A 12147-nucleotide genomic window follows, 5' to 3' on the forward strand; every position below is an offset into this window, starting at 1 on the left:
CTGCCACCTGGAGATGGCCGCTATTCCTGCCGGCGAGGCACTTCCTGGCCCTGTGGGCTGCTGCCTTCCTTAGCAGGTCCCAAAGGGTGGAATGAGATGGCTGCCAGGCCTCTGGGCATGCCTGCCCCTCTGAAGCAGCCTTGGCACTCACTCCACAGAACTCTCGAGCCCTTGGAGACGGAAGGAGCTGCCCGTTCCATGCTCAGCAGCTTCCTGCCTCCTGTTCCCAGCCTGCCCAGCGACCCCCCAGAACACTTCCCTCTGCGTAAGACAGGTGCGTGGGACAGGCCAGCAGGGACCCTCCAGGGGAAAGGGGGAAGGACCTTGGATGAGGGTCAGGGAGGGGGGCCTGGCTGGGCGGGGGACAGCCTGCACCCGGTGGCTTTCTCTCTGGCACTGCCTTCTCTGGCCTCTCTCAGAGAGGACAGGGAGGGAGGGCGTAGGCCAGAGACCGGGGGTGGGGGCTGGGGGGGGTGGGGGGGGTGGGCCTAGTAACGCCGGTGTTCCCACAGTCTCTGAGCCCAACCTGAAGCTGCGCTACAAGCCCAAAAAGTCCCTGGAGCGGAGGAAGAACCCGCTGCTTCGGAAGGAGAGCGCCCCGCCCAGCCTCCGGCGGCGGCCGGCAGAGACCCTCGGCGGTGAGGCCCGGCGCGGCGGCCGGGTGGCAGGCCGGGTCCCTTTGGGTCAGACCCCACCCAGACAAGGGATGCCCGCCTCAGGGCTGCCATGGGTATCTGTCGGGGGGTGTCCTACACACTCGCCAGGGGGCGAGTTGAGGCTGAACCCCTCGCCCCCTTGCTCTGTTGGCTAAGCTGCCGCCTGACCAGAAGAAGGGGCACGCTAAACAAATAAGTGTCCAAAGGCACTGGAGACTGGTGGTGGCCTCCCCTCTGCCCGCCCTGCTGGGAAGAAAGCAGGAAGCAGAGCCCGCCCACTGGGGAAGGGATTTGTCCCTGGCCCCGCCTCCTGGCCCCGCCTCCTGGCCCCTGACTGCTCGTCCCCCTCTCCCCAACCCTCAGACTCCTCCCCCAGTAGTAGCAGCACGCCGGCGTCAGGGTGCAGCTCCCCCAATGACAGCGAGCACGGCCCCAACCCGGTCCTGGGCTCCGAGGTAAGGCCTTGCCAGGCTGGGCTCTCGGGGGGCAGTTCTGAGGCTCCTCTCAGCAGGCGGCCCGACCAGGCTGGGGCCGCAGGGTCTGGGCAGCCCCCACCGGAGCCTCCTGGGGGTTCTGGGGAAGGCGTGCTCAGGGGTGGAGGTCTGGGACCGGTGACCCCTGCCCTGCTCCCATGGCAGGCGCTCTTGGGCCAGCGGCTGCGGCTGCAGGAGACCTCTCTGGCCCCGTTCGCCTTGCTGCCCACAATCACGCTGGGGCTGCCCGCCCCTGCCAGGGTGAGTGGCTGAGGCGCCCTCCCCCACCCCAAGCGCCCGAGATCTCTCTCTCCCTTCTCCTACACCCCACCTGATGGCCTTCACCGTCTCCCTGCTGGGATCTTCTCCCCTGTGATGCTCCCCACCTCTCCTCCAGGCTGATGGTGACCGCAGGACCCATGCGACTCTGGGCCCTCGGGGACCAGTCCTGGCGAGTCCCCATGCTCCCCTCTTCCTGCCCCATGGCCTGGAGCCCGAGGCTGGAGGCCCCCTGCCCTCTCGCCTGCAGCCCATTCTCCTCCTGGATCCTTCGGTCTCTCACGCCCCCCTGCTGACTGGTGAGTCCCCGCTTCTACAGGAGAGGGGCTGGATCCCTGCACCCTGCTGAGGGCCAAGCGTGGGCAGGGTCCCGTCCTCCTGTGCGTCTCCCTGCTGAGTCTCTGGCTCGCCCCCTCCCCCCTCCCCGCCCGCCCTTGCTTCCTTCTGCTCTTCCCTGTGGTTCCCTCCTTATGCCCCCCACCCCGTTCTTTCTAGTGCCTGGGCTTGGGCCCCTGCCCTTCCACTTTGCCCAGTCCTTACTGACCACCGAGCGGCCCTCCGGGTCAGGCCTCCACCGGCCGCTGAGCCGGACCCGCTCAGAGCCCCTGCCCCCAAGCGCCACTGCCCCCCCACTGCTGGGCCCCGTGCAGCCCCGCCTGGAGCGGCTCAAACCTCATGTCCAGCTGATCAAGGTGAGTGGAATTGGGTAGGGGAGGTGGTGAGGGGTTGCTAAACTCGGACCCTGGGGGCTGAAAGAAGGGAGACTTAGGGGGGGCAGAGATCTGGAGGGTCAGAGGGAGGACGTGTGGCTCCTGGGGGCCCAGCATGTCTCTCAGCTAGCATCTCCCTTCCCCAGAGGCCAGCCAAGCCGAGTGAGAAGCCCCGACTGCAGCAGATACCCTCGGCTGAGGACCTCGAGACAGACGGCGGGGGAGTGGGGCCGCTGGGGGATGACGGCCTGGAACACAGGGAGTCCAGCCATGGGCAGCATGAGGCCCGAGGCCCTATTCCTCTCCAGCAGCACCAGCAGGTATGGTAGTGCCCAGGTGCGCCTCCGCCTCCGAAGGCATAGTCAGGAGACTCTGGGGCCTGGTTAAGATGGAAGGGAGGGAGGTGGGATATCAGCGCAGGGAACAGCTCTGGGACCCACAGTTGCTCTGCCAAATCCACAGCAGGTTACAGATAGACAGACAGACACATGCACACATACACGTGCTGCACCCTCCAGCAGCCTTCCCATCTCAGGGTGAAGCCGTGTCCCTCGTCCAGCAGCAAGACTGGCCTTTCACAGAACCCCACACATTCCTGCCCTAGGACTTCTCCCCTGTGACCCCTTGTACTGTTTCCAGGAAGGCGCTAGGGCAGGAGGTGGGGCAGAGATGGGCTCAGCCCTTCAACTGTGCAAGTCAAGCCATGGGGTATTGGTTTGCTGGAGCTGTTGTAACAAGTGCTGCAAACTGGGTGGCTTAAACAACAGAGCTTATTTTCCCACAGTTCTGGAGGCTAGAGGTCTGAAATCAGGTGGTGGCAGGGTTGTTCCCTCTCAGGACTGTGAGGGAAGGAGCCGTCCCAGGCCTCTCTCCTTGGCTTGTAGACGGCCACCTTCTCCCTGGGTCTGCACATCGTCTTTCTTCTTGTCCACGTCTGTGTCCCAATTTCCCCTTTTCATAAGGACCAGAGTCATGTGGAGCTGACCCTAATGATCTCATTTTTAACTTGAGTACCTCTGTAAAGACCCTATCTCCAAATCAGGTCACATTTTGAGGGACTGGGGGTTAGGATTTCCATCATAAATATGAGGTGGGAGGGGACACAACTCAGCCCGTAACACATGGTAGCAGGCCACACGTGTGCAGACTCACGCAGGTCCCTGTGTCCTTGGGTGGTTGGCAGTCCTTGGAGACAAGGAGATCCTGGTCAGAGCCAGCCTGAGGCCTCTCACCCAGGTTCTCGCCTTGGAGTCTCGAGGGCCCAGGGAGCTCTGGTGGAATAGGGTGGTCAGTCTGGGGTGCAGACCTTTCGGGGGGTTGGTGGGGGCAGGGAGCTCAGCGACTCAAAGGCCAGAGCCCAGCTGGGAGGCAGGGCCAGAGGCTTCTGCAGAAAAGGGGCCTGCCTGGAGGTTTCCAAGGCCATGGGCAGAGGCGGATGGAGCAGGGTCCTGAGAACCTGGAGACTGAGACCCCTGTGTCCCTCAGGTGTACCTCTGGGAGCAGCAGCGACTGGCTGGGCGGCTCCCCCGGGGAGCCACTGGGGACTCCGTGCTGCCTCCCCTGGCCCAGGGCGGTCACCGGCCTCTGTCCAGGGCTCAGTCGTCCCCAGCCGCGCCTGCCTCACTGCCAACCCCAGAGTCCACCAGCCAGGCCCGTGTCCTGCCCAGCTCAGAGACCCCTGCCCGGACCCTGCCCTTCACCACAGGTACGGCCTGGATTGGAGGGCAGGAGGAAGTGGCTGGGGGCACACGGGGGCTCGGGGCAGAGGACCATGTCTGTGTCATGGTTCACTCAGGACATTTTTCGAGGCCACAGAGCACTTTCTTAGTCTTATGAGATCCCCACAGTGTCCCGTGGAACAACTGGTGGTTCTCATTTTACAGTTGAGGAGACCCAGGCTCCGGAAATCGAAGGGGACAGTCAGCTGGCAGTCAGGCCAAGCTAACAATTCAGGTGTCCTGACAACTAGTCTGGGCCTTCAAAAATGATATTTATTACCGTTGCTCTGCTTGTGAAAATAACTCAAGAGCATTTTAGAAATTTTGAAAAATACAGAAAAGCCTAAGAATGGAACAAAAATCACCAGCCAGTATCCCGCCACCCAGAGGCAACCCCTTGTAAATGCTGCCATATTTCAAGCCAGTCTTTGTTTTAGCCACATCTATAAATCCCACATACAGTACATTTTGTGGCTACATTTTGTACCCTGCTTTATTCAGTTTGCACATTATGAACACCTTGTGATATAATTAAACTTTAAAAATGTGATCTTGTGGTATGTCATCACAGTATTTTTGTTTAAAGATTTCCTATTGGTTGAGCAGTTAGATGGTTACTCATTTTTTCTCATTTGACTTTCCTTGTAAATTTCTATAAGTCTCTCCTTATCCCTGGGATTGTTTCCCGAGGGTCACTTTCAAGGAGCGGCATCCCCGGGTCAAATGCTGTGAGCATTCTGAAGATCCTAATGTCCTGAGATGTTCTGAAAGTGACCCTCCCACTGGCAGTGTGCAGGGCCTTCCTCTGGGCGTCCTGCTGGTCAGGCTGAAACAGTCACTTCCCCAAAACTGCATCTGTCCTGTCACATGGCCCACTGTGGACTTCCCAGCTCCCAGTTTGGGGGCGCCTATTTGGGTCATGACATCCAGTGCGAGCCCCTGACATCAGGCCTCCCTTTGTTAGGCTCTGAGCTCTTGAGGTCATGGTCATTGTCCCTGGGCCACATGAGGGGGGTCATTGAGTCGGGAAGGCAGCGGCTGGGTGGCAGTTGTGCTGGCTGGGGCTGCCTGCTGTGTGGATGAGGTGCCCAAGGCTGCCTGGGTAAGCAGCTGGGGGTGTGCATACGGGCTCCGAGGGGCAGGATGGGGCATGTGGGGCTGTGCGGGGGTGTGGAGGGCATGCCCGGCCTGGCTCCATGGTGGGGCTGGGGGTGGGGACTCCCCGGGGCCCTGGCCCTGACCCCTGCTCCCCGCAGGGCTGGTCTATGACTCAGTAATGCTGAAGCACCAGTGCTCCTGCGGAGACAACAGCAGGCACCCGGAGCACGCAGGCCGCATCCAGAGCATCTGGTCCCGGCTGCTGGAGCGGGGGCTCCGGAGCCAGTGTGAGGTGAGGAGGCAGCGTAGGGGCTGTGGGATCGGAGGAGGTGAGGGTCACGGAAGGGAAGGGGCTGGGAGGCCCTGGAGCCAGAGTGAGTTGAGGGGCGGCGGGATGGTGGGAGTGGCAGGGAAGGGGCCGAGCAGGGGCTCAGGAGCTCTGTGGGTCCTTCCTCAGTCTCTACGGGGCCGGAAGGCCTCCCTGGAGGAGCTGCAGTCAGTGCACTCGGAGCGGCACGTGCTCCTCTATGGCACCAACCCGCTCAGCCGCCTCAAACTGGACAATGGGAAGCTGGCAGGTAGGGGACCGATGGCGCCTGGGGCCCCCAGACCTGCCCTGGCTCACCCAACCTGAGCATCCCCTGTGCTCTAGTCCTGGCTCCGCCCAGCCTGTCCCTCCAGCGTCCGGGACACCCCCATGCCGCCCTTAGTCCCTCTGCTGCCCACCTCCACCCCTCCCTGCCCACCCCGCCTGGCCCTCTTCTCAGAGCTGCTCCGCTCCCGGCCGGAGGCTGAGCAGATTCAGCCCACACGCCTGGGCCTCTCCCCGCAGGGCTCCTGGCACAGCGGATGTTCGTGATGCTGCCCTGCGGTGGCGTTGGGGTAAGTGTGCCGAGGTCTCGAGCGCGCGTGGCCACGGGCTCTCAGACCTCCTCCCTTCCGTTCTCCCAGGCCCATCCCCTGCCTGCTTGTTCTTGTGGTTCTGCCGGGCCCCGTGGGCCAGGGGCTCTCCCGTAGTGCCCCTGTGCCGGCTGAGGGTGGAGTCCCATCCCTCACACTTGCAAGGCATTTGGTGGATGTTGAGGAGGCCCAAAGAGCAGGGCCGAGCCCGGGGCTGGGGCTCATGTCCCATCGTGAGCACGCTGGCCTCCAGACTGCTTTGCGTCCCTAGAGTGGGCTGCCCGGCCTGGGGCTGCGGGGATGCCTCTGGTGTCCTTGGCGACCCAGGCCTGTCCCTCGCATGCCCTAGCTTTCCCTGCGCCCTCTCACCCTGCCTGGGGACTTCTGCCTGCTGGCAGTCCTCTCCTCCCCTCAAAAGGTCCCTGCGCAAACCAAACCGGGCATGTGGAGGCAGGGGACGGAGGCCCGGTCCTGGAGGGAAATGGGAGCTGTCGCTGGGGGGCTGCGTGGGAGCCGGTCAGCGCCCTGTTCACAACTTCCCATTTCTTGCCACTTTCTGATTTTTCCAACTGTTGTTGCTTCTGTTTTCTCCTCCCTCCGCTCCCTCTCTGTCTCTGTCTTTCTCTCTTTCTCCAGCCTCTTGCGACTCTCTCTGCCTTCCTCGCCTCTCTCGGTCCGCCTCGCCCTCCCCATCTCCCCATCACGCCCCCCGGCCCCTCCCTAGCCTTGAGGCCCAGGGACTGGGTTTGGGGGGCCTCCCAGCCTGGGCTAGGGGCCCCGAGTGGAAGACAGTGGTGCAGACGGCCCCTCGAGCTCCGACGGTCCCGAGGGCCTGAGCAGAGTCAGCTGGGGCTTAAAACCCCCTCCAGGCCCAAACCCCAAGTCCCGCCCAGGTAACGCCATGCCCCCTCCTCTGACCGGGGGGGCAGGCGCGATGCTGCCGGCAGAGTGCTGGCCAGTTGCGGGCTGGTGATATGGACTGAAGCTGGGAAGGAGAAGTCGTGCTGGGACTGGGGGACACGGGAGGCCTTGCTTTTCTGGGCGGCGGGGCAGTGGGGTGGCAGCGCCGTCTGCCCAGCTCCCTGCCCCTGGGGTCCTGGCCGTGGGGTGGGCACCGCCCCCCGGGCCCTGGCTGCCGTGGGAGGCCTTGGATGATGCGGGCCCTGACTCTGGCCCCCGCAGGTGGATACCGACACCATCTGGAATGAGCTGCACTCCTCCAATGCGGCCCGCTGGGCTGCCGGCAGCGTCACTGACCTCGCCTTCAAAGTGGCTTCCCGAGAGCTAAAGGTAGGCGGTTCGAGTGGAGGGTGGGCAAGCCACGGAGGAAGGAGGCAGAGGATGGGGTAGCGGGGAAGGCCAGACCCGACACCCAGCATCACATTCCTCTTGGATATCACCACAGGGTTTCAAGAGGGAAATTGAGAGCTCTGGGGACCAAGATGAGATCTGAACCGTAGGCTCCTGTTACCTGGTGGGGAAGCAAGCCACTGTGCCCCTGGCCCTGTGGTCTCTAAGAGAGACAGGGTCATGATCATCCAGGATCAGTTAACACAGACCGGCTGTGTGACCGTGGGCAAGTTGCAGGGCCTCTCGGGAGCCCCGTGCATTGGCAGAGCGCCTGTTTGTGATGCTGAGGTTTTACAGACCGGGTTGGCGCTCATTTTCTCATTTGCTCTGGGCTGGGCACCTTACGGGGGCTTGTGTCGAGCCCCCCCTCCCCGCCCCTGCTGTTTAGGAGCTCATAGTCCAAGTCCTAGCTCCACCATCTGCAACCAGGCAACTTTGCACGTGTTGTTAAACCCGCCTAAGCTCCAGGTTTCTACTGTCTGTAAACCAGATATAATAACAATGTTTATCTTATGAAGATTAGATAATATTTACCTCAGAGAGTTGTGAGGATGAAATCCAGCATTTACCCAGTGCTTAGCACAGTGCCAGGCACATAGATTTTTCTCAACAAATAATAGCTGTTGTGATTCCAAAGTGCTAACAGCCAGGAGCCACTGGGGTGGGAGGTTCTGTGTTCACGGCCTGGGGGTCAGCACAGGGCTCTTGATAGCCAGCCTGGTCATGGTCAGTCACGCTGGCAGCTGTTGCCCTGTGGTCCCTTCTCGGGGGAGGAGCCTGGGGATGGGGTGGGTGGGGGCAAGTTCATGGAGGTGTGGGTCAGAGGTCCGGCTGTTTGGTTGACAAGCATTCTTTCTGTTTCCAGAACGGTTTTGCTGTGGTTCGGCCCCCAGGACACCATGCAGACCATTCCACAGCCATGTAAGGCCTGGGGGAGGCCTGGGTGGGCTGAGGTAGGGGGCAGGCCCTCAAGGCCCTCCTGTTGGGATGTTCCCCCTCCTTCCTTTGAGCCTTCTGGGGCTGGGCCGGGCCAGAGGCAGGTGGAGGGGGTGCGGCACGGGGAGGGAATGGGCTGGCACGACCTCTCTTTTCCTTCCAGGGGCTTCTGCTTCTTCAACTCAGTGGCCATCGCCTGCCGGCAGCTGCAACAACAGGGCAAGGCCAGCAAGATCCTCATCGTGGACTGGGTAGGTCCCGGGTCCTGGCCCCTTCAGGTCCGAGAGCCCTGTGGAAAGAGCCCTGAGCCTGGCGTTAGGAGACATGGCTTCACGTCCTGCCTAGTTCCGCATTAGCCTCCCCGAGCCTCGGTTCCCCCACTGTGTAAAACGGGGAAAATGCGGTGAGGATGATGCCCCCATCACGGGGCTGTTGGGAGGCCCAGCGGAGCTGGCATATGGAAAGGCCTCAGCTCCCACAGGGGAGGAGCCATTTGAATGCTGTCTTTTGGCCTCTGTTGGCTTCTTTCTGCAGATCTGATCATTTCTGCCTTTCTCCTGCAGGTAGTGACAGAACCAGTAATAACACATAACATCAACATACCACTAATCGCATCCAGACACTGATGGTTTCACGCCTCATATATTTAATCCTGACTCTGACCTGGTTTACAGATGAGGAAAGTGAGCATAGCGGGGTTAGGTAACTTGCACACAGCTCTACACCTCGTCAGTCCTGAGACTGTGATTTGAACCGAGGCCTGTTAGCTCTGGAGCATGGCCTCGTGCTCTGCTTTGCATTGACATCTAACTAACTACTTTGCACTGACATCTGCTTATGGGACATTCCTACACAGAATGGAGGAGAGTGGAGGAACTTTCCACACTTGCGCCCACGCGTGGTCCTGTGAGTTACCATGGCTGTCCCTGGAGGGGTGGCGCTGGGCCTCATGGTCCGGCCCCTCTGCAGCGGAGCATGGTCTCCATCACTTGCATCACTCCATGACCTTGGGCAAGACACAATAGCAAGAGTGCCTGACATGTGTGACCCTGGACTCTTCCCTCTCCTGGCACTAATCCTCCCCCGACACGTACTCTTTCCTCCCCTTCAGGGTTTCGTGTTATTGCTACCCCCACCTAGCGTGCTGTGTACACATCTATACATACAAGGGGAGACTGAGGCTCAGAGAGTGCCCATGGGTCACGCAACAGTTTAGCTCTAGGACCCCCCGTGTTCTCACCCCCCGTCTAGGCTCCTGACCCTCAGAATGGTCACCGACCTTGAAACCTTTCCAACCTGCCCCAGTCTCCGTGTCTCTGCTTTCAGACCTGCCCTAATCCACTGCCCATCTCCCTGCACAGGACGTTCACCATGGCAACGGCACACAGCAGACCTTCTACCAGGACCCCAGCGTGCTCTACATCTCCCTCCATCGCCATGACGACGGCAACTTCTTCCCAGGCAGTGGGGCTGTGGATGAGGTAACCGCACCTTCCAGCCCCACTGACCCTCCCTTGTGGCCCCACAACTAGCTGTGTGATCTGGGCAGACTGTTTAGCCGCTCTGAGCCTCAGTTTCTCCATCTGGAAGGGGAGGCTGGATGAGCTGGTCTTGCAGCACTGACATCCTGGGATCCCTCTCTTGGGACTCTGCCCTCCTCACGTCTCTCTTGCCTCCTGTTTTCCAGGTGGGAGCTGGCAGCGGTGAGGGCTTCAATGTCAATGTGGCCTGGGCTGGAGGTCTGGACCCCCCAGTGGGGGATCCTGAGTACCTGGCCGCCTTCAGGTAAGTGCTCTGGGGACCCAGAGGAGGCCTGGCCCAGCAAGGCCACCCTCTCCTCCCCTTTTCCAACAGCACCAGGTTGGAGGTGATCAGGTGGCTGGTCAGCCTGTCCTCATCCAATTACTAGACATTATAAGCCAGCCCCGGAGTGGGCCTATGGACTGAGACAAACAAAAGGGAAAGGCACTGTTACACTGGCCTCTAGGGGCCTCCAGTCCCTGTGGGAAGACAGGAAACGCAGAATGAAAGGTCAGAGGGTGCTTTATATTATAAAGTTTATAATGTCACACGTTACCAAGAGCCAGTGTTGACCTGAGTGCGGGGAGATGGGCAGGGTGCAGTGAGCAGCTCTTTACAGGAACTGAGAAACTTAGATTGTGGAGAAAGAGGGAGAGCAAGCAGGTGATGTCCGTATTGGGGGAGTTGCTTAAGAAGGGCCATTCTAGAAGAGGGACTTTGCTCAGGATCCCTTGTATCTTTCACTCTGAGAGTTCCTATACTCCATTTGGATAAAGAGAACCCTGGAAGTAGGTCTCCATATACTTTTCTAGAGTGTTCTCGATGAGAGCTAATTCTGTAGGAGCCCTGGGCTGGGGTTCCTGGCATCTGTGTGCCCAGAGCCCGGGGCCTTGAAGGACACCAAAATAGACCCCAGAGTTGGGTGAGGGATGGAGGGAGGCAGCTGTGAGGGGCCAGCAGAGGCAGAGGATGAGAATGGATCTGGTGGCCCAGGACCTCAGAGGGAGTCTGTCGCCCTGGTCAGCTCTCAGGTGGCGAGTGGTGAGGTGTGGCCAACTCAGCCCTAAGTGGGTGGCAGCTAAGTGCTGAGTGTTTCCAGTGTTTCCCTGAGGCTTAGTGACCTGCCCCTTCCTGAGGCCCTGCCCACCGCACCCCCCCAAACACGCACAAAGACACGCACACACCCACTCCTCTTTCATTCCCTCAGGTGCCCCATCCTTGGCTCCTTCCTGCCTCTCGCCAGTTAAGCGCCCTGGGTGGCTGAGTCCTTAGGCTGTACCAGGGACATGGGTGGCCAGCCAAGGTCAAGGAAGTCAGAGGCATCTGCTCATCCTGCTGGGAGAGTGGGTGTCTAGGAGTCCTAAGAGCAGGGTGCCCCCAGTAAAGTTGGTGGGAGAGGGCTGGCGGGGCCCTTGGCCTCTGCCCCTGGCAGCCCTGCACAGCGTGGTGAGCCCCCTTCTGCTCACACAGGATAGTCGTGATGCCCATCGCCCGGGAGTTCTCTCCGGACCTGGTCCTGGTGTCAGCTGGGTTTGATGCTGCCGAGGGTCACCCACCCCCGCTGGGTGGCTACCATGTTTCCGCCAAATGTAAGGAGGGCCCAACCCAGGGGGCAGGTATAGGGAGTGAAGGCTAGGCCAGGAGGGGCGGCACTGCCCAAGGCTAGGGGGCGGGTGGCAGCAGCTGGCCCAGGGCCGTGCGCGGGATGAGTGGGGTTTGCAGCACAGCCCAGGGCCGCAGCACAGCCCAGGGCGCCAGCACAGCCCAGGTCAGTTCGCTGTGGGAGGCCTAAGTCACACCCAGGGGGCTTAAGTCCCATAGGCTGGAAGCTCAGTCACAGGACTCCTCCCACCCCAACTGTGTCCTTCCCAGGCTGGGCTGGCAGCTTCTCCTGGGGGGTGGAGCGGGAAGGAGCAGTGTTCTCAGAACACAGGGAGCCCACTCAGCCCACTGGGCCATGGGGCCTGGAGGACAGAGAAGAATATGGTGTGTCTTAGTGAAAAAGACATGGGCTGGAGTCCAGGCCCTGGGTTCCGGTCCTAGCCCTGCCCTTCACCTCTCTGAGCCTTCAGTGAGGCACACTAATAGGATTTACAGGGGATTCCATGTGAAAGCACTTGGGAAAGTAGAGATCTATGCATCTGAGTCACTCTTTCTAAGGGAGGAATCAAGCAGGGAAATACCAGAGGTAGAGAGGGCCCACCTCTCCTCCACCGCTGCCCCTCCTAACCCTCCTCACGCAACCATCTAGGTTTTGGGTACATGACGCAGCAGTTGATGAGCTTGGCGGGAGGTGCAGTGGTGCTGGCCTTGGAGGGTGGCCATGATCTCACAGCCATCTGTGACGCCTCTGAGGCCTGTGTGGCTGCTCTTCTAGGCAACAAGGTGAGGTGCCTGCCCCTGATCCGTGCATCGGTGGGGCAGGTCGTCCAGCTCTCCCAGGAGTGCCCCAGGGAGCAGGTAGACAGGGCGCCTCCCTGAGGGCATGCAGATGGGCGGGGTGGGG

The 12147-nt window shown here is 60.8% G+C and overlaps 1 protein-coding gene across 5 annotated transcripts in view; it reads left to right on the forward strand.

Moving 5' to 3' along the window:
• The window catches only part of HDAC7 (histone deacetylase 7), a 35825-nt gene that overhangs the window by 20638 nt on the left and 3040 nt on the right, over nt 1-12147 (forward strand). For 3 of the 5 annotated variants that reach the window (XM_081247818.1, XM_081247820.1, XM_081247821.1), the window contains 18 exons: nt 159-274; nt 513-638; nt 1020-1111; nt 1295-1390; nt 1527-1707; nt 1904-2100; nt 2265-2438; nt 3604-3823; nt 5093-5226; nt 5392-5512; nt 5767-5816; nt 7017-7124; nt 8050-8105; nt 8284-8371; nt 9482-9601; nt 9808-9905; nt 11112-11230; nt 11893-12026. In XM_081247818.1, coding sequence (XP_081103944.1) covers nt 159-274; nt 513-638; nt 1020-1111; nt 1295-1390; nt 1527-1707; nt 1904-2100; nt 2265-2438; nt 3604-3823; nt 5093-5226; nt 5392-5512; nt 5767-5816; nt 7017-7124; nt 8050-8105; nt 8284-8371; nt 9482-9601; nt 9808-9905; nt 11112-11230; nt 11893-12026 — 2230 coding nt within the window. The remainder of the gene's footprint in view (nt 1-158; nt 275-512; nt 639-1019; nt 1112-1294; nt 1391-1526; nt 1708-1903; nt 2101-2264; nt 2439-3603; nt 3824-5092; nt 5227-5391; nt 5513-5766; nt 5817-7016; nt 7125-8049; nt 8106-8283; nt 8372-9481; nt 9602-9807; nt 9906-11111; nt 11231-11892; nt 12027-12147) is intronic. The other 2 variants (XM_081247819.1, XM_081247822.1) reach the window with 1 other exon arrangement.

The sequence above is a fragment of the Mesoplodon bidens genome, assembly GCF_964165515.1.
Source record: "Mesoplodon bidens genome assembly, chromosome: 11".
Classification (NCBI taxonomy): domain Eukaryota; kingdom Metazoa; phylum Chordata; class Mammalia; order Artiodactyla; family Ziphiidae; genus Mesoplodon; species Mesoplodon bidens.